Source organism: Rhea pennata, chromosome 1 (genome assembly GCF_028389875.1).
Source record: "Rhea pennata isolate bPtePen1 chromosome 1, bPtePen1.pri, whole genome shotgun sequence".
NCBI classification, from domain to species: Eukaryota; Metazoa; Chordata; class Aves; order Rheiformes; family Rheidae; genus Rhea; species Rhea pennata.
Window position 1 is genome coordinate 195522067 of NC_084663.1, and position 20625 is coordinate 195542691.

Here is a 20625-nt window from a genome sequence, read left to right on the forward strand (position 1 = left end):
CAGTGCTCCGTCACTCTCACAGGGAAGAAATTCCCCCTCACAGTCAGGCAGAACTTCCTGTGCTTCAGTTTCTGCCCATTGCCTCTTGTCCTGTCACATGGGACAACTGAAAAGAGTTTGTCCCTGTCCCCTTGACACCCACCCTTCAGGTACTTGTACACATTGATAAGATCCCCCCTCAGTCTTCTCTTCCCCAGGCTGAAGAGGCCCAGCTCTCGCAGCCGTTCCTCATAGGGCAGATGCTCCAGCCCTCTGATCATCTTCGTAGCCCTACACTGGACTCTCTCCAGTAGCTCCATGTCTCTCTTGTAGTGGGGAGCCCAGAACTGGACACAGGACTTGAGATGAGGCCTCCCCAGGGCTGCATAGAGGGGCAGGATCACCTCCCTCCACCTGCTGGCAACACTCTTCTTAATGCATCCCAGGAGACCATTGGCCTTCTTGGCCACAAGGGCATATTGCTGGCTCATGGTCAACCTGTCATCCACCAGCACTCTCCAGTCTTTCTCTGCAGAGCTGCTCTCCAGCAGGTCAGCCCCCAGCTTGTACTGGTGCCTAGGGTTATTTCTCCCTATGTGCAGGAGTCTGCACTTGTCCTTGTTGAACCTCAGGAGGTTCCTCTCTGCCCAACTCTCCAGCCTGTCCAGGTCTCTCTGAATGGCAGCAGAGCCCTTGAAATGACTAGCTTGTTGGATGAGGAGAGAGCAATGGGTGTTGTTTATCTTTAGCAAGGCTTTTGACACTGTATCCCATAACATGCTCTTAGACAAACTGATGAAGTATGGACTAAGTAAGTAGACAGCAAGATGGACTGAAAATTGGCTGAACTGCTGGTCTCAAAGCGTTGTGATCAGCTGCATGAAATCTAGCTGGAGGCCCGGCACCAATGGCGCACCCCAGCAGTTGATACTGGGGCCAGTGCTGTTTAATATGTTCATTAATGACCTGATTGATATGACAGAGTGCATCCTTAGCAAGTTTGATGATGATACAAAACTGGGAGGAGTGTGTGATAAAGCAGATGCTTGTGCTGCCATTCAGAGGGACCTCAACAGGCTGGAGAAATGGGCCAACAGGAACTGTGTGAAATGCATGAAAGGGCAATGTCAAGTCCTACACCTGGGGAGGAATAACCCCATGCAGCAGTACAGACTAGGGATTGACTGGTTGGAAAGAAGCTTTGCAGAGAAGGACCTGGGGATCTTGGTGGACAACATATTGAACTCGAGCCTACAAAGAAAGACAATAGCCTTCCCAGCTGCATTAGGAAGACTGCTGTCAGCAGTTTGAGGGCGGTGATTCTTCCCCTCTACTCAACACCAGTGAGGTCACATCTGGAGTGCTGTGTCCAGTCCAGGGCTGCCTGGACAAGATACAAGAGAGACATGGATGTACTGGAGTGTGTCCAGAGAAGGGCCACAAAGATGATTAAGGGACTGGAGCATCTAGCATATGAGGAAAGGCTGAGAGAGGTGGAATTGTTCAACCTGGAGAAGAGAAGGCTCAGGGTGGGATTATACCAACGTGTATAAATATCTGATAGAAGAAAGTAAAGAAAACAGAGCCAGATGCCTCTCAGTGGTATGCCAGCAACAGGACAAAAGGCAACGGACACAAGTTGAAATACAGGACATTTCAGGTAAAGATTTTTTAAAAACCCTTTTTACACTGTAAATAGTCAACCCTGGAAAAGATTGCCCAGGGAGACTGTGGGATCTCCATCCTTGGAGATATTCAAAAGCCATCTGGATAGGGTCCTGGGCAATGAGCTCTACATGACCCTGCATGAGCAGGGTGGTTGAACTGTGTGATCTCCAAAGCTGCCTTCCAACCTCGACTATTGTATGATTCTGTGAATAACAGGTGTTATCATATAATCCTGCTAGACTCTGCTCAACTGGATATCTGCTAGGTTTCTTTGCTTAGACTTTATAAAGCCAGATGTTTATATTTCTGTTGATCCTTATTTAAAATCTCTTTGTCACAATTTCAGACAGTAAAAAATAATATATGCAGTTTTAGGACAGAAGTCATTTTCCATTGATGTGTATCAGTCTATTTCTACACTGACTTGTGTAAGTAGCATAAGCCTATGATTGCCACTGATTTTGGAAAAAGATTCTTTCACATTTTATATCACAAACCTGGACAGAACAGAACAGAAAAATAGTACAGTGCAGTATTGTGCTTCTAAAAAAATCACGTCCTTGGGCCTGAGAATTTCCAGTTTCCTGAAAATTTTGAAACAGTTTATTCTGACTGTGTGATTAATTGCTCTTCTGCAGTTTCCTTCAGCTATCTTTGTTGCTCCTGCCTTAAACAATTCTTGACATGCATTAGAGAAAGAACGACATTAAACTGATGGCTAGTTTTCATTTAATAGATTTAAAAAAAAAAAAAATCTCTATTACTCATTCTTTCTTCTGGAGAATATTCTCCAGAATATTCTTTACTAAAAGCTTCTGAGTTTTCTGAGTTTCTGAGTACTTCACATTTTGGATGTCAGCATCTAAAATCATCAGATCAAAATCAGAAATGCTCAAAATCAAAGGAATTATTTGAAAAAAAATGAAATGTTATAATAGACATAACATAAGGCTTTCCATGCACATGTAAAGTTTAACTTATTCAAGTTTGTAAAGTCCTTGGAGATTCTGAGATTACAGGCACAGTTGAGGTACAAAATACAATAATCTATTGTTCTTGGAGCAGGAACTTCATCAAGATATTTCAGTTACTGAGTTGCTAAAACTACACAGAACTCTGCTGCTAGTTGCTTCAGAAATTTAAGTGTTATATGGCTCTCTAAACTTTGGTGTGTCTTCTGTAACCATATTTGATATCCTAAGCATAAGCAAGGTTTCATGGGCAGGAATACCAGATGTTTATGGTTTGGAAGACCAAACCATGTCCTATCAGATCTTCTGTTATACATTACTTTGTCTCCTACACACATAAGAGGGAGATATGCAGCTCCTACTGACCCTGAAGAGCATGAAGCAAGGGCAGTGGACAGTTGTGTGTGTGACGCCAAGCACAGCTTTTGAGATAAATGTAGACCGCTAGGCTTGTGTAGCTGCTCTTAAGTACGCCAAGAAGGAAAAACAGGGCAGCACAGGCCGTATCTTTCTGGTAGGTGCAAAACTATCTACTTCTCCTCACTGCATTGTTCTAGCACTGTGATCGTTCAACACGGTACTTCCAGTGCCTTTTGCACACCAAGTTATTTTACTATTGTAGTCTGCAGCCTTCAAAGCCATAATTTAACCTTTGATTTCTGCCTCTGTCACCTGTTAGAGTATTTGACCAGGTACAATTTTGGCATTTCATTCTGCTGCTGGCAGCTGCAAATACTAGAACTAGAAGGTTAAGTTTTAAGGTTGCTTATTTTAATTTTTGTGGATGAGTGTTTAGCACATGCCATTTTTTGCTCTTCCATTTTGTCCACCCGGTCAGATGCAGCTTGCTCCAGGCAGACTCCAGCCAATAATAACCAACTCACAGGCTGCACAATATTTAACTGGGAATCTCTGCTTGCAACTCCAGGTTGTTAACTCCTTGACTGCTTCATTTTACATGCACCAGAACACTTCCCAAACTTTTGTTTTCCTATGGTAAAGAGGTAAGAATATTGCATATGAGACTCTTGAACACAAAGTGATTTTAATGAAATGCCCATGTAAATACGCTTCCTTGTTGTTACAGTTATTTTAGGTGTATGTTTAACTTGCTGATTTCACACACTGCTGTGCAGCCATTTGTTATATATTAACTTAAGACGCAATCCTGCAAGGTGCTGAATGCTTCTGGATCATGCTGAGTCCCTTTCACTCCCACTGACACTGAAGGGAGTACAAGGCACTCAGCACCGTGCAGAATTCAGCCATGAATCCAGGCAACAACAGGCTCTTTCAAAAACCAAACAGGTTTTCTGGAGCAAGGTTCATACTGTAACTGTGCAATATTTCGTGCAATGGATTTTCATAAAGTTAAATTAAATCCTGTCCAGAACAACAGATCTCTTAGTTAATGGCTGCTGGAAGACATAAACATTTAGGTATGTACAGTGATAACTAATTATATTTTACAATTATGATTTTATTAGTTGTTCCAGTTAAGTGCAAAACCGTTTGACTGAGACTAATATTTAATCTTTTGTGTGTTAGCTTCAGTGTGCCTTGCGCCTCTGCTGAAGAGCATGTGGTTTTTGCAGTTGCAGATAATCTGTGCAGTTCATCTCACAAAGCTATTCGGGCATTATACATCGGTGCACAAAGAAATGCTTTGTACATGGCCAGTTAAAGTTGATTCCACTGGCATTTAAACTGAGGGGGGAAGATTCACTGGAGTAAAGCTGTGCTTGCTGGTCTGCAGTCCTGAAGACATTTGCATGATCTTTTTTTTGTTGTTTTTGGTAATCCGGCTGAGAGACCCCCAGCTGGCTGGCCTTGCCCAGCTCCTGGGGCAGTAAGGGTGGTCAAGGGTTTGGTGCTCGCCGGGTGCCGTGCGCTGCCCAGCAGGGTTTCTGAGAGGAAGGCATTATCGAAGGGCGCTCAGCTGGCGGGCTGCTTGCAGGTTAGGAAACCAGAGTAAGTAAACACATTGTGGCAAGATGTACTTTAATGAGCTCAGGATGTTGTACACCTTGGGCAAACTACAGTATCACTCATTACTTTTTCTCTGAAACTTACTTCAGGAGAAGACCTTGGCAGTGGTCCATGTTGTAAATTCAGACGTATTAGGTACGGAAAATGTGCTGCAACATACTGTTTCTAGAATGCTATTCTCGTTTCACGTGTAGATGAAGTCCATAATCTTCCACTGTTTGCAGGGAAAAACACAGACCTGATCCCTTTAAGCAACAGGTTTTAATTCTGCTTACAAGCACAAAAATTTACTTCCAAAAAGGCAATCTCTCCCTTCTTTGTTAAAGGGCACTGCCATCACTCAGCATGCGCGGAGGCCATCTCTGCCTTCGCACCTGGAATCACTGCCTAAGTGCTAAATAGGAGCTACAAGCTAAATTTTGCTGTCATAGAAATGCATCTCCTTATCATAGGATCAGTAATGTTGGAAGGGACCTCTGGAGATCATCTAGTCCAACCTCCCTGCTCAGCAGGGTCACCTAGAGCATGGTAGACAAGGTTGCATCCAGGCAGGCCTTGAAGATCTCCAGAGAAGGAGACTCCACAACCTCTCTGTCTCTCTGTCAGATTTAAGGCTGGCCAGAGACCTAGGAATAGTTCTGCTCTAGCGACTGCTGGAGGAATCTTACTTTAGTCCAACCATATCTCTGTGTTAATAATTATATCCTTTCAAAATAAGCCATCATACCCTTGGTCTTTGGCCTGCCAGGTAAATACCAATTGCACGAACACTTATGTATGGACTATCTCGTGAGATAGGGGAAATTTTAAGCATGGAACCACACTTGTAAAATCACAGCTTCAGTGATACACTTTAACTAAAATCAATACATGAAATTCGTATGCACATAGACTGCTGATTGAGCAACTTGCTGACGGCCAGTTCTTGGAGTAATGTCAGTCAACTTGGCTGCTGTGTGATTCTGGGAAACAGCAAAAATCAGGAGAAAGCACAAGAGGTTTTAGGAGTCTTTAGTACTTTCTGTGTGCTTTTAAGTACAATTAGCTGAGCTAGCAACAGGGAGAAGTTAAGAGTCCTTTAGCCCTTAAAGGAAAGTGGGGCAGTAGGTAGAAGTGTATGTGAGCAGAGGGGACCTCTGACGACAACAAAGCATTTTCCAAACCTTTCAGTGTGAAATGAAGGCACCACACGATTTCATATAAGAATATCACAGCAGAAAGCAGTCACAAGCACTCAATATCTGCCCTGGGAAAACAGTTCCTGTATTAGGGTAAATTAGCCTGGGGGTGTATGCTAATTCTCTTTCATTAGTATGTGTTAACAAAGCCGTGTGCGAGTTTAATGCTTTCTGTAAACCCTGGATTTCTCTGTCCTCTCATTTAAGACCAGGTTAAATCTGGAATAATAAGCTCTCAAAAGCTTAGAGATTCCAGTAAAATGAGATTTGGCTATTAATCACTTGTTGGTTTCCAGTAGTAACATTGTTGTAGCTTGGTGCGCTGAGTAAGAGGAACAAGGTTTGTAGAAGAAGAGAATATACTTCATTAGGATATCAAATGATATAATGACATTTGCTACCTCTTATTGCAAACCTTACATATGATCTCCTTCTCTGAAGAGCCTAAAGTCCCTCTCTCCCACTCTGCTTCGCCCTCAGATCCACAAAAAAAATAATAGTCAAATTTGAGCTTTTACCAAGTGTTTATATGATGCATTTTATAAGTGTTGCAAAATCAAGATGTAGAATATTGTGCATGGAACGTGATGAGTTATTTAAAGGGTTTCTCAGGCAGCAGCATCTGTGATTTGGAGGACTGAATATTGGGTACCGAATGGGAACAGTTTATCAGTTGAACAACAACCGGCTTTCAGATAAATGAAGCATCTTCTCTTGAGCTGGTCTGGTAACTTACAAAGATGATACTGTCATTAGCTTGTTAAAACGGTGCAACTCTGACTGTGGTTAAAAAAAAATATATCCATTCTGGCATGTATTTATCTATGAATTTTCAGGACTTTCAGAGTTAAAGCTTTCATATAAATCTTGTCTGTGCTCGGAAAATTACCGGCTGCTGACAGGGGGTGTCACCAGCGCCTCGGCTGAACATGTGCTACGCACGGCTTGGCTGCAAGCACGGAACAGGAAGGCCCTGTTCTCTGCTGCTTGAGGGACTAGGGAAAACAGGTTTTAAACAAACTGGTTTCAGCGTAATATTAAAGGCCAGTTTCTACACATTGTTCATCCTGTCAATGAAGCCAAATAACTATTCGAGCATAGATTGGTCTACCAATATTTTCTCTGCATTAAAAAAAAAAAAAAAAAAGGAATTTTAGGTGGCTTCTTTACTGAGTTAGTTTATAAATAGTGCTTTTTGAGGTACACAGCAATCCCAATATCCTTGCACTGGTGTATTATGTCTATGGTGAGGCTGGACTGGAAATTGAATTGGCATTTGAATACAAAATGGATTAAAATCTCTTTATTTATTTTAATGACTGGTTTTAATCTTTGATTTTTACACAATAGCACTTCATAAATCCACTCCATTTATCATGTTTTCGTTTTCTCACTTTTGCAGAGAAGGCACTTAAAAATACCCCCTGGTTGGGATTTTGGCATGTCATTTTGCATTTCTTTGTGTTTCTTTTGCTTAACATCTCCACCCACCACCACCACGTCATACCCTCACCCTGCCACCCAGGGCACCCTACTGTATGGAAACACAATGCACATGGAATAAGATGAGGGCCCTTCCACATCCCACCAACCCTTCCCAGTGCACAGCACTGGTGGGCAGCTCTCAAGTCTCACCCTTCGGGTGTAAAGTCACACCTTGAGTCTGGAGCCACTTCAGCGTCCCGTGTTGTAGGCGCTGCCACCCGCCTCCATCTCCTCCTGCACTCTCCTCCCTGCTGCCTGGTATCTGCACTAGACTGGCTCAAGCCACAGCTTCTAGCTTCATCCCTAGAGCGGTGGGGGTTGCAGGAGAGGAGCTGAAGCGCAGCAAGCGGGCTGCGGGCTGTGGTGGCATCTCCAGCTGCAACGGCATCTCCAGGTCAGCAGGCGGTAACAGGAGACGGCAGAACAACTCTTCCATCCCTGGCACCGAAATAGGAAGTTTGTGCAATTACGCCACGAAAAGCGAGAGGTGGGAAGAGACCCGACTTGGGTAAAGGCAGCCCCAGGACAGAACGGGTGCAGGTTGCCTCCCTTTTAGACCAGAGTGGGAAACTCTGCTCATGAGCTAGAAATTCGCTGGGAACATAGCTCACACCTCTAGTGTGGTATTTAAATTATGCACCCCCGAACGCTGCGGAAAGGGCCACTAAGGTTTTCTGAATAGATTTTCTTATTCTGAGTTTTAACAAGGCCTTTGGAAAAGGGACAGTGTGAGTGACAGAAGCTGAAGCGCTCGTTTTGCAGCTTGGGGTTTTTAAGCCGAGACAGCTCATCAACGTAAATTAGCTTTTGTAGTAAGGAAATATAATCTTCCAGTTCAGAGCTACATCGTGCTCTTATGAGGCATAAATTATTAGTCAGGCCTGCAGACTCCAGTTTAGAAGATTAATAGGCATCAGCAAAATAAAAAAGGCAATTGGGTCTTGAAACAGGCAGTTCAGTCTGAACTCTTTTTGAAAACTGGACTTTAGCCTTTGTCTGCTGCCTGGGTAGATAATGTATTATTTTCCCCATATGCACACTTTTTACAGCTCTCATCACCGTAAGTATCAAGGTGCCAGAAGAGCACTGATGGATTCGTCCTCGCAGGCCCATAGGTTATAAGGTATGACTCCTATCTTCAGATTTTTTTAACATGCACGGCACTTAAGCCAAGAAAAGTATGCTGAACTGCAAAGGTCAGAGAGAAACAGGATCCAGAATTCCTCCTGCCCAGCCTCAGCCATGAAGACAGCTTTGCTGTCTGGCATGCGGGTTTCACTTTTTCAGGTAATCTAGCACTACTTTCGGGGTAGGTAAAATTCAGAGTTGTCTAACCTCTACTCACAGGAATATAGGTACATGTATACGTAACAAGCTCCATCTTAGTCTGCTTAAGTTGGATTTTCTCCCACGCTGTTCTTATTGGAAGACAGATGCCTGATTCCAATGTTCTGATCTTTGAAAATCTTCTTTTGATTGCCCACCAAAATCTCTACGGGGCTTACACAGAGATGTACTCATAGCATGGATGAGTACTAACCAGAAAGCTCAGGGAATGTTTTCCTTCTTTTGCAGACAGCTTATCAGCTTTGTCACTTCAAAACAGTTCCCAAAAGAAGACGAAGCTCACAGAGACGTACACACATACTGAAACCACCCACCGCTCTCTGTACGTGACACTTCCCTAAAGGCTCTTCTGTAGCTGTATCACGTTTCACGCACCAGGTTGTGAGCCACTCGGTGAGAGGCTCAGTTAGCCAAAATGTGCACAGGCTCTCGGGCTTTTTAGGGACTCCAGTAACACAAATGAGCGGTGCCAATAGTACCAACACCTTCCCCTTGCATCCTGGTGCATCTCAACGACGAACTTGTGCAGCTGCGATACCTATAGGCCTATAGCAATATTTGTACTGCTTCCTAGAAACAGATTATAACATCAAAAATAATTTCTCAGGCTGTAAGAGGAGACTTGCTTTGCTACAGCTAATAAGGTGTCTAATGTAATATGTATGGCTGCTTTTAATGAGACCAGCGAGTTAATCCAAAATTTGCAAATTCGAGTGTACCTGGTTCCCTGGCCAGACAACTAAATACGTTTTCTGATGTGTAGCATTGTGAATTTTCTGCATCTTTAAAAATGGGTAACTTCTTTTCTTGACAAAATAAACATGCAGTCATCCATGTTTTTAAAAATTGCTCTTGATTTTAGTGTTACTAATGAAGAAAGTAATTAGTTATTAGAGCACCAGCGAGACAGAGGGGTGAGTTTTAGCTAAAGATTTCTCAGTACTCTGAAGATTTCAAGCAGGTTAAATTCAGAGCACTTCGTTCATTGAGAAGGCCTCAGCATTATTGCAGGAGATATTCCTAGCACATAAACGTTGTTGTAGCGCTTCCTTGTGATCCACTTTACTCTAATGGCTTGTTTTTATAGCTCTTCCATTCTACAAGCTTTTCTGATAAAGTAGATTCCAACAAAATGTAGAAGTTGTTGACAAACCAGAGATAGAAATAGCAAGAGGATTTTTTTCCCCTGAAGTAGAAAGTGAAGCATGGTAGAAATGGAAATTCAATCTGTTGGCACAAGAAATGTGCCCGTGAATGTTAATTGTTTAGAAGGTAACAAAGACAGTACGTTTGCGACTAAACAAAGAAAAGTGTTGAGGCTAACTGAAAAAAACCTGAGTGGTTCTCGAGGAAAGATGGCCTAGAAGCACAGAAGCCTCCACAAATTAACAACCCCCTCCAAACAAGCAAAAAAAAAAAAAAAAAAAAAAAAAAAAGCCCAGGATGGGGTGTGGGGTGGTGGGTAATTAAGTGGGTGGGGAGGAAAGCTGATAAAGAGCTCTTAATCATCGCTTCTACATATTATTATATCAAAAAAAAGGCTGCAGGGCAGTCAGCCATGGTGGTGAGGGGGGTGGTAGAAAAAGCAGAGAGGGGACAGAAAGCAAATGGCTACGGTGAGGGACAATTCCAGCTCTCTTTCCGAGTGTGTACGCTTTCCTCCCAGCAAGTGAAGTCCGTATTAATGTACACCCATTTAACAGAAAGTCTCATGTAACTTTTTTCAAGGGGGGAAAATGGTATATATTGTATTGGAAAATTTAAATTTTTGGCTAATCTCATTTCCTTCCTAGTTCTGTCTACTTTGCATCTCCACGGGCATTTCCCTTCCTATTTCTTATACTTTGTGAGACACAAAACAAAGTTGGAGCTGGGCCTTCCTAAGCGCTAACTGGAAGTCCGCTTTGTGTTTAGACACAGATCTGCTTCTCGAAAACCGCTCTTCTGCGGGACCATCCATCCCCCCCGCCCGGCCCTGTGCCATGAGTAAAGCCTCTCGAGGACGGGCAGAAATAACAGCGTCCCAGTCAGGCTCCGAGGAGCATCCTCCCAGCCGACACCAGTGCGAAGCCGCCCGTGCAGCCGTGGCGGGTAGGCGGGCGAGTCGCTTTGCGATTCAGACCAAATTGTGATAAACTTTTCTCACCCTCCTCAGTAATTGCCTTTATCTACATTGCACTGGCTGTGAGTTAAGGTCACGCAGTAAAGTCAGTGCAACAGGAACTGACCCTTAGTGAACCATTAGAAAGTAGTAGACCAAGTATCTACATAGCTGACAATGATGACTTTCATTGGACAAATTGAAAATTTACTCCAGCAATTTAACCCAAGAAGCTGTTCTTTGAGTATTTTACTTAGTAACATGATTCATTCTTTTCTGGAATGGATTTTTTTTTTCAGTACCAAGATGACAGAGCTCTTGAATTTGGAAAATCCCTTTCAGTTTATTATTCTTCATCTGGTTACAAATACATACAAATGGAAAAACCGTACATGAATTTGAAACAAGGCTTATATAAAAAACAGATTAAAATAATTAGCAGCATGCGTTGGCTTGAACTTGCATACACAAACATACTACTTTTCCTTCACTTCTACACTGTACAAATTGAGAGCTTGATCCCCCTTCCATTGAAGTCAGCGGGGGAGTTGCCTTTAACTTCAATAGATATATGAGTCAGCTTAATTCCCCCAGTGGGACCTGTCAATGTGTAAAGATTCCTGGGAGGTTAATTGCTTGCAGGATGAGAGTCTTTGCCTGGGATGTAAAAGGAACATGCAAATTGCAAAACTGCAGCATTAACTAAATACTGTAAAGCAGCCTGGAAAAGACACAATGATTTAAAGCAAAAGGATCTCTTATTTCCGTAATTCTACATCTTCACAATTAAATTCAGTCGTTCTTTAAGGTTTTTTTTTTGTTTTTGTTTTTGTTTTAGCAAAGTCACTTCCCCTGCTATCTTGCCCAATAGCTGGAAAAGTATGACAAATGTTTTTGTCGTGTTTCCCTGAGATTTTTTCCTTTTGATTCTTTTTTTTTCTTTTTGCTTACTCACTTGAAAGTACATTTTAAAACCACTATGTTAAAATAGACATTTTTAAAGTATTTATTAAAGAACCACAAAATAAATAATAGAGTTGTGGGAGTGGAAGATAAAGTTTCTGAACTAAATAAATAGAATTATTCTCTTTCAGACTCAAAAAGTAAATGATTTTCTTACTAAACAGTAACTCCTAAAATGTGCCAATTAATATTCTAAGAAAGCTGAAAAGAGATCACAATTAAAAGTTTGATTTTTGTTCCTTCAGCAGCAAAACTCTTTATATTTTTTTCTCCTATGTTGCATTTATCATAATCCTTTCCCACCTATATTACCCTTCAAATAATCCTCTCATTCCTTGTCACATGCACTTTAAACCTCTTTTAAATTACAGGCCTAAAGCTTCTAAAACAAGCATTTAATTTTTGTTGCTGTAAGAGTGATGACCATTGTCAAGCAGTTATTAATACTCTCATGCATATGCCAATCTAGAATTTATTCTTAGAGTTCTTCTGTTTATAAACTACTGCACTTGGTCAACCATAATTTAAAATCCTAGCACGACTATTGAATCAATGGTATCTTTTTTACTCATCTAGAGTTAAACTATTAACCTGTATTTTTTTTCTTTTTTTTTACTTCCATCGTTTCAAACAGTGTGAAATAATGTTAATCCTCTCAAGAAAGAAAAAAGCAAGAGAAATGGCCAATATTGCCACTACATCTTGTTTCTTTTGAAATATTGTAAGAAACAGAAAAATGGTTCAAATTTGTAGCCAGAAGAGTAATCTGCCTTCTTTTCCATGGTAGCCCTGTAGATAAATTTAGCTTTGCATCATTTTATTAAACCTTTATGTATCTGCGCTTGAATACCATATACAGTTCTAGCTCCTAGCCTTTAAAAATCACATATTCAGGGTTAGAAAAGATTCACATTAACTATTAGTCTCCATTACAGGAAGTTATGCTTGTTCTCAGATGCAGCACCCAAAGCTTGCACTGAACAGCACGCACAGACAGAAAGACAGATTTTGACTCAATAAAGCTGCAAGAGTTAGAAGCAGGCTATATCATGCTACCAGTAGAACAGTTACTACCAGCAGGTCTGGAAGATGCAAACTACAGCATCTACTTTTAGAAACTTGTCAAATAACTGACCAGATTGTGTTTGTTCAGTAATTGCAATTTTCCAAACATTCTCTTTATTAAATGTAATATTTACAGGATACTACCTACAATTATAGTCTCATCTCATTCTCTAAAGAGAATTTTTTAGCTTGATCTCCTATGGAAATTAAGTTCTCATGAGCATGTTGCCAGTCTGTCAATACCCTCTCCTGTGATTTCTGCCCCAAGTAGTTTTTAACCTGCTGATGAGCTTCAAATATATTTAAAATAAGGGTGTAGGTCTCAAAGATGTTGGAATCTCATAAGTTTCAAAAACACTACTGGTTGGATAAAAGAAAGACCTGAATTAGTGGCTCAGTTCAGTACAAACTCAATCGCTTTTTCTACTTTGTCTTCTTATCTAGCCGGTAGACAGAGGACATAGGAGGATCCAGGGGTTCCCTTCTCAGATTTGGCCTATGGAAAAAAAGAGAATATTCAAAATGAATGTGATGGGTAGAGCCGAGATAATCACGGAGAGGAAGCTCGGTTGGAAATCGCATTTGAATAAGGCTGTTAGAAGTTTTTTAAGTGCTCAGTGCAAAACCCCTAGAGATACCAGATGTTCAGTCAGGCAATCTGTGAGAGAAGTTTACAGTACCTACTGAAAGTGCTTTTATAGTAGACTTCTGATCTACTTCTTGTCTCATATAAATGAAATAATAACTCCCTTACTGATGCAGCTTAAGTCATTCTCTTGGCCATTTCACTCCTTTCGCTGAGTCTCCCTTTGGAGACTTCCTAGCAAGGCTTGAAGCAGATACTTCTTGTCTGCACTTACGGGAGACCTTCCCCCAGGCAGCCCCACACTGACGCAGATCACAGACTGGGATCCCTACTGACGCTCTCCCAACTGCATCAGCGTTTCCAGCCTTAATCTCCATTTTCCCTTTGCTTCCCAGGTCCAACACTATAGAGCAACACTGTAGAGCTTACCCCCTTTCAAGTCACTTCTCAAAACTCACTTCTTCCGTAGTACCATACCATGAAGTAGAGCGCGGCAATAACCACGGCTGGCGGGAACCCGTGACCGAGGCTGCTGCGTGCCTGAGAGTCCTGTGGTCACTACTAGGGTCACTTGCAACCTCTTTTGACCAACATCTCTTAATCCCATTTGTTTTCCTCATCCACTGGTGACACCTTGCCTTTGAGAGTATGTCTACACTGCTCTCCAGAGGGGTAATTAGAGCACGTACAGTCACAGATCCCGCTGGAGAGAGTGTTGATGGCCCTGGATCTGTCCTTAGGGAAATTAATTTGCCGTGCGCTCTGAGTTGCCCCACTTTCATTGCACCTCTGACCTGCACTATATTAAAACTGGTTTAGTTATGTCTACAGCACCAGCACAGGAATATTCTTATAAAGTAAACTCTTTGAAGCAAGGTCTACCAGTTGCTATGTCTCTTCTTAGGCATCATAACATGGGAGTGTGTAAGACAGACTCACAAACCCTATGTGTTTGAGCACTAAATAAAAATGCTAAGCAAAATACTCTTTTTACTGCCAACCAAAGTGACAAATAACAAAAATGTTGTCTGGGTTTGGGACAGAAAGACAGCCTGGGAAGCAAGCATGGATAGCTGAAAGATGTTTGTAAGCACGTCCTTCCAGCACTGAGGTCTTTTAAGCTGAATGGAGCAAACCACAATAGAGAAATATCCTATTTCATTTCTCCTCTAGTGAGAAATTTGCACAAACACAATAGCCCTCTGTACAATTTAAACATCAAATAAAACATGCTTTTATGCTTGAGATTGATTTGCTATAAAATATTCAATTATCTGCTAAATAGATCTAGCTGGGGCGAAGAGCAATGAGGAAGAATCCGAGGCTTTTTTCCAGTATTTTGGGTTTACTAGGACGCGCCATGCCAGCAAGGATGCTGCTGCTGTGTAACCCAGGGCCTCACGCACGGCAGCAGGAGCAGCTGAGCAGAGCAAGGCACCCGGGGAGGCAAACGGAGCGGGGCGCCGAGGGAAAGGGTGGGACCGGGCGGGCGCCAAGCGCAACCACCGCGGCGTGGCCGCGCCTCCCCGCGGAGCGGCGGCCGGCCCCGAGGAGCCGCCGCGCAGCGCAGCGCAGCGCAGCGCACGCAGCGCGGAGCCGCGGGGCCGCCCCGCTCCGCCCCGCCGGGCGGGGGCCCCGCGGGCCGCGGCCGCCGTACGCGCAGGGCTTCCCCGCCCTCCTGCGCCCCGCTGCGCCGCGGCGGCGGCGGCGGCTGCTGCCATAGCGATGCGGGAGCGGGCGGCGGCGGGCACCGGCACCGGCACGGGCCCCGGCGGCTCGGCCCCCCGGCTCCCCCCAGGTAAGGGCGCTGCTCCGCGGGGCGCCCCCTCGCAGCCGTCCCCCGGGTGCGGAGAGCGGGCTGCACAGCTCCGCTCCGCTTTTCCTTTTCTCTTCTCTTTTTTCTTTTCTTTTCTTTTCTTTTCTTTTCTTTTCTTTTCTTTTCTTTTCTTTTCTTTTCTTTTCTTTTCTTTTCTTTTCTTTTCTTTTCTTTTCTTTTCTTTTCTTTTCTTTTCCCTTCCTTTCTTTTCTTTTCTTTTCTTTTCCCTTCCTTTCTTTTCTTTTCTTTTCCCTTCCTTTCTTTTCTTTTCTTTTCCCTTCCTTTCTTTTCCCTTCCTTTCTTTTCCCTTCCTTTCTTTTCTTTTTTCTTTTCCCTTCCTTTTCTCTTTTCTTTTCCTTTCTTCTTTCTTTTCTCTTCTTTCCTTTCTTTTTTTTCTTTTTCTTTCTCTTTCTTTCCTTTTCTTTCTTTTTTTTTCTTTCTCCTCTGCTCCTCTCTGCTGTCCTTCGTGTTTCCCCATCCTTTCCGCGTGCGCCGATGCGGTTTCTCAAAACGCTGCTTTCTCTCTATCGAACTTTTTCTGCCGCCTCTGCCGTTCCCCCTCCGCCCTCCCGTCCCTCCCTCCTTTTCTTTTCCGCCTGGGAATCTGCAGCCGGTGCAGCGGCAGCGGTGCGGAGTTGCCCAGGAAATGAGGGAAAGGGAGAGGCTCGGGGCGCCAGCCCCCGCGAAGCCTGCGGAGGGGCTCGGCTGGGGCCAGTTCTCGCAGGGGGGCAGCTCGCCCCATTGCAACGGGGCAGGCTCAAGCTGTGACAACTTGAATGAGGGGGATTAAAAAAAAAAAAAAAAAGATAAGGGAGAGATTTCAGGCGCCTCACTGAATCCTTTTATCGCCAGAAGGGAAAGAAGCTCCAAAACCCCCCTCATTTTGAAGTGAATTCAGAAGGCGGCACTAGCCTTACCCCAGACGGGTAAGAGTCTTCAAAACTCCTGGGAGTTCAATGCCTTTCGCATTTGGCGTTTGCTTAGCATTTGAACCGCCTCCCAGCCCGTGTCCTTGTGGTGACTGCAAGCTCCGCGGGGCTCGGGCATCCCCCGCGCGCTCTCGGCGTGGCGGCGGGTCCCGGCGCGGGAGGAGGGGGGGGCCGCCCCCCTGCCGGCCCGGGGCTCGGTCCGGCCCGTCGGGGCCGCCCTGCTCCCCCCGGCGCCGCCCGGACCAGGGGAGACAAAGAAGCGGCCGCCCTCGAGCGCGGCGCCGCGTTTTCTCTCTCTGCTTTTTTTTTTTTTTTTTTTTTTTTTTTTTTTTTTTTTTTTGGGAGGGGGGGGATCCCAACCCCGGTGGGAGCAGCGGGTTGCTGAAGCCGCCACGGACCCCGCCACGACGGGGCGGGCGCGGGCCGACGGTCGGAGTGCCCGGGGCGAGCCGTGCGCTGCTGCGGCCGGGCCCGGCAGCGTGACGGCTGCTGCCGGCCGCGGGGCGGCCCGGGCCGGCCTGGCCCTAACGCAGCTTTGCACAAAACTCTCGGGGATTCGCTTCTACAGCACGTCCCAGGCTCGGAGGCTCGGTGTCACTCTCCCAAATGCAGGTTTCGTGCCACGCAGTGGGCCATCTTCTAGCATTTCATGCTTTTGTACCTTGTTTTCTTTGGTTAGGGAAAAATACATTGTTGTGCCTTTGATTTAACTCCTAGGTTTATCTGCGAGAGGCCAAGGAAGAGAGTTGAGGTCATGCAGGTAGCCTTTCAGCAGCAGCAAGTTGTGGGGAAAAGAATAGGCATGTATCCTTTTACTGCTACTTGCCTGCCCTTTGAGGATCAGGTAGCACTTGGTGGACGTGCTCAGTTTGCTGGACATAAACCCGTTCTCATCCTGCGTCTTGGATCTCGGAGTTTGAGGAAGCCTTGGCTGCTGGTTCCTGCCGTTCTTTTTGTCTCTGAAATAATGTGTCTAGATTTTATTTAGTATTCTTATGTAGATGTGGCAATAACAGTACTGAATATAGTATCTTATTAGGCATTAGAAAAACAAGTGCATATTGAATTTACACTGATTTCTAAAATCGCTGATGAATGCCATTAGACTTTGAGAGAGTTATTGATGTCCCCTCCTCAGCATCATAACATGCCTTTGTTCAGCTAAAAAGAATTCCTTGATTTCACGTATATATTTATTTCTGTCAGGGAGATTTAAGCTTCTCTGAATTGGGGCCTTTCAAGGAAATTTCTCTGATGGCTGTCTTTGTTTTCTTGATGCAGGCAGCGTGGTCTGAGGAGCTCAGTTCACCCAGTCAATGTGAAAGCAAGACAAAACAAGGTGCAGCAAATGAAGGGCAGGCGCCAAGGTCCACTGACGAAGAGAGCAATGTAGATTTGAGCTATCACAGCCTCCATCTCCATGCATACAGCATTGAGAGTATGACAACATTTCAGAATGGCTGCGGAAATGGCACCACCGTTACTTGTATAGTTATGGATAATAAAGAGCCCCAAAATCTGACCACTTCAGTCAGCTGCAATGGGGGATACAACACCAGCAATAGTCATGAAGAGGAGATACAGGATGATAAACTTAGCCCTTCAAAAATCATGCGCTTTTTCTCAACCCCTAGGAAACGGGCTAATTCCAGCTCTGAGAGGCCTCGTTCTCTGATTTTGATGGGCAACTCTTCTACGTGGAATGCTTTGTCTTCCATCAGAAAAATGGGCTCTTTCAAGAAGTTAAGATCTTCAGTTCTCCAAGGAATTCAAACTAGGGAATGTTCAGATATCTTAAACGAGAATAGTGTAGGAAAGCATGGTTCAAATGGGGCAGTGGTGAGGGTTCAGACTAACAGGTATTCCTATTCAGGACCTTTACATGACTTCCAGAATGCAGTGGATGTTTTAGCTTCTGATTGCTCCGATGCTGAGGAAGGTGATGATTCTTTTCTGAGGAACACTCATCGCTCACGCAGCATCAGGCGGGCTTATGGTGTTGGACGCATAAATTTGCTAGACACTGATAAAGCTCAGAGTAATCACAACTGTACTAGGCCAACATCTCCTGTCATCTCAGAGCCAAAGATCTGTGAAATTTTAGTGAAAGATTCTGAAAACAACAAGATCATCTATCGAAGAAGCAAAAGTTCAGATAATTTAAACTTCCTGAAAAAAAGCTCATTCAAACGAAAGTCCACCTCAAACCTCACTGACCTCAAGGTTGCAAATGAAAAACAAATGCCACAAAGGACAGTAAGTGCTACTTCTGCTGACTTGGACAAAACCAGTGGAAACCCTGAGAGGAGGTCCAAACGTTGGAAGAGCCCTATCAGGGCAAAGGATTTTGACCGAGTTTTGAAACTTGTAAGTAATGTTACAGATGTGGCATGGAAGAAGGATGGCCCTAAAAGCACAGCTACTTCTCCCAGTGACCAATCCCAGAGAACAAGGCCAAACAGCAGACTGCACGATGACTATTCGCGCAGGGTTTCCAGTAGCACAGATCATGACAGAAAGAGGTGCACCTCCCCAGCATCTAGCCCGGATTCCACCATGCCTGGAACACCTTCACTGCAAAGCCCCACAGTTCCTCTGGATAAAGAGTCTGAAATGAATGTAGCTAGTGCTGAAGACAAAAGCATCAGGACATCATCAGGTATCCTAGATTCTGTTAGCTTATCACCTACTCCAAATGACATTGGCCCATTTCCTAACGAAGTGTTTTATACAAACTCGGATGAACCAAAAACTACTCGCCAGTTTACATATGAAGCTGAAAATCCTCATGTTCCTGTCAGGCCAACTGCTCCGAAACCTCAAAGTCCCAGTGCAGAGAAGGTCAAGTGCAATATGAATTTCCAGTGCCCAAACCATCACAGCACGTTATCCCTGAGCTCAGTGGAAAGCGAGGAGAGAATGGAGGTACCTGGGCTGAAGCTGGGGAGGAATCCTGTTTGCTTCCAGGACTCTGTGCAGACTGTGTACTATGACGATGGAAATGAAGACAGTGGCATAAGCAGTCACTCTCAGCTGAGCCTCAATTTAGCCTCTGGTACTGAAGAAAAGAAGGAAGAGGTAAGAAAGAAAGCAAACTCCTTTAGAAGTTGTATGTATATGTATCAGGTTTTGCCTTTATTAATGTAAAACAATGCAAGCCAACCTGAATACTGATGGATATTGCAGCTTGTTATTGCTAAAATATGCTGACAGCAATTATTTCTTTTAATATATTCTCTTTGGAAGCTAACGTCAAATTATTTTCCCTTATGCATTAATATCAAAGACGGTTTTGGCAGCAAAGCTATTCATGTACGTTTTCAAGGGCAGTTTATTACACCCTGCAGTTACACCATCTTGTCATGTGGTCTTGACAGATTTTACCAGTCTAAGCAGGGTCTAGTTATATTTCTTCTGAGCTGAAAGATTTCTAAAAAAACCTGTAGATATTTAAAGTGGTGTTGATTCAACAGAAAATACTTTTTCTGTAGAATCCTTGCAGAACATGGTAGTATTTGTAGAGCAGCATCGTGTGAAAGATACGGTATAAATCAAACATTCAGTTCTTACCCATGCTTTCCCTGTGCCTTGATGGCCGTGCTGGGTACAAGCCATTTGGATACTTGCCTGCGTATTTCAAACAGCAGTACTTTTTGCATGATGGGCTTAATATGTTGCCACTGACAAGCTGGAGAAAATGCCAGCCTTTCGCTGGTCCTCGTTTCTAATTTCATGCTGTGAGTAGATGGCGGATATATTGCAGCATCTCTGAGGTAAGTTCAGGGAATAAACCTGTGCTGCCTCTAAAACACCATGGGAATAAGCATGTGAGTTGGCACTGGAGCAGGTGCAGTGCTTTGGCAGTGCCAGTGAGGAGCTATCCTACGTGTCCTACTAGTTTAAATGACCATGGTCACCTCAGCCCTGCAATACGCAGTTATGTGGTTTTGCACATAGTTAGAGAAGAAGGGTTGACTATTCACTGGGAAAAGTACACCAGGAGAAAAATCCTTCTGGATCTGTTTAAATATGAAAAACATTTACAAAATAAAATGGACAAATCTTTTAAGCCACCTCACATTGACTAAATGTAGCTCATATCTTGGGTTTAAATTAAAAACAAAGGTATTATTACTACTGTTGCTCAAACTGTGCTCAATGTGTGTGAAGCCATCTTACTTTTTAAAGCCTGGCATAGATTTTACGAACTAAATATAAACAGCTACAGAGCTAGTAAATGTTGTCATTCTGCTGGAGAAAAGCAAATTTATTTACTATGATGCCTACAGCTGCAGTAAGATTTGAAAAATAAACCAAATATGCATCAATGTTGGGGCTCTGGGATTATTCCTTATCTAGAGTCCCAGAGTTGCCATAATGGTCTCTAAAAACTCGCACTTTGAGAGTATATGCAAGGAGATGCTTTTGCATTGCCAGAAGGCAGGAGAGCCCTAGGGTACATGAGTATGTCAATAGGATTTCTCGTGAATAAAATGGGTAAGTAGTTCACTGGTAGAAATTAATGCTACTCATCTACCATCTAGTGGT

The 20625-nt window shown here is 43.7% G+C and overlaps 1 protein-coding gene across 1 annotated transcript in view; it reads left to right on the top strand.

Moving 5' to 3' along the window:
- Nucleotides 1–15074: 15074 nt before the first annotated feature.
- SPATA13 (spermatogenesis associated 13) overlaps nucleotides 15075–20625 on the top strand; it is a 52453-nt gene continuing 46902 nt past the window's right edge. The window contains exons 1-2 of the mRNA XM_062567193.1: nucleotides 15075–15130; nucleotides 17359–19155. Coding sequence (XP_062423177.1) covers nucleotides 17518–19155 — 1638 coding nt within the window. The 5' untranslated portion in view covers nucleotides 15075–15130; nucleotides 17359–17517. The remainder of the gene's footprint in view (nucleotides 15131–17358; nucleotides 19156–20625) is intronic.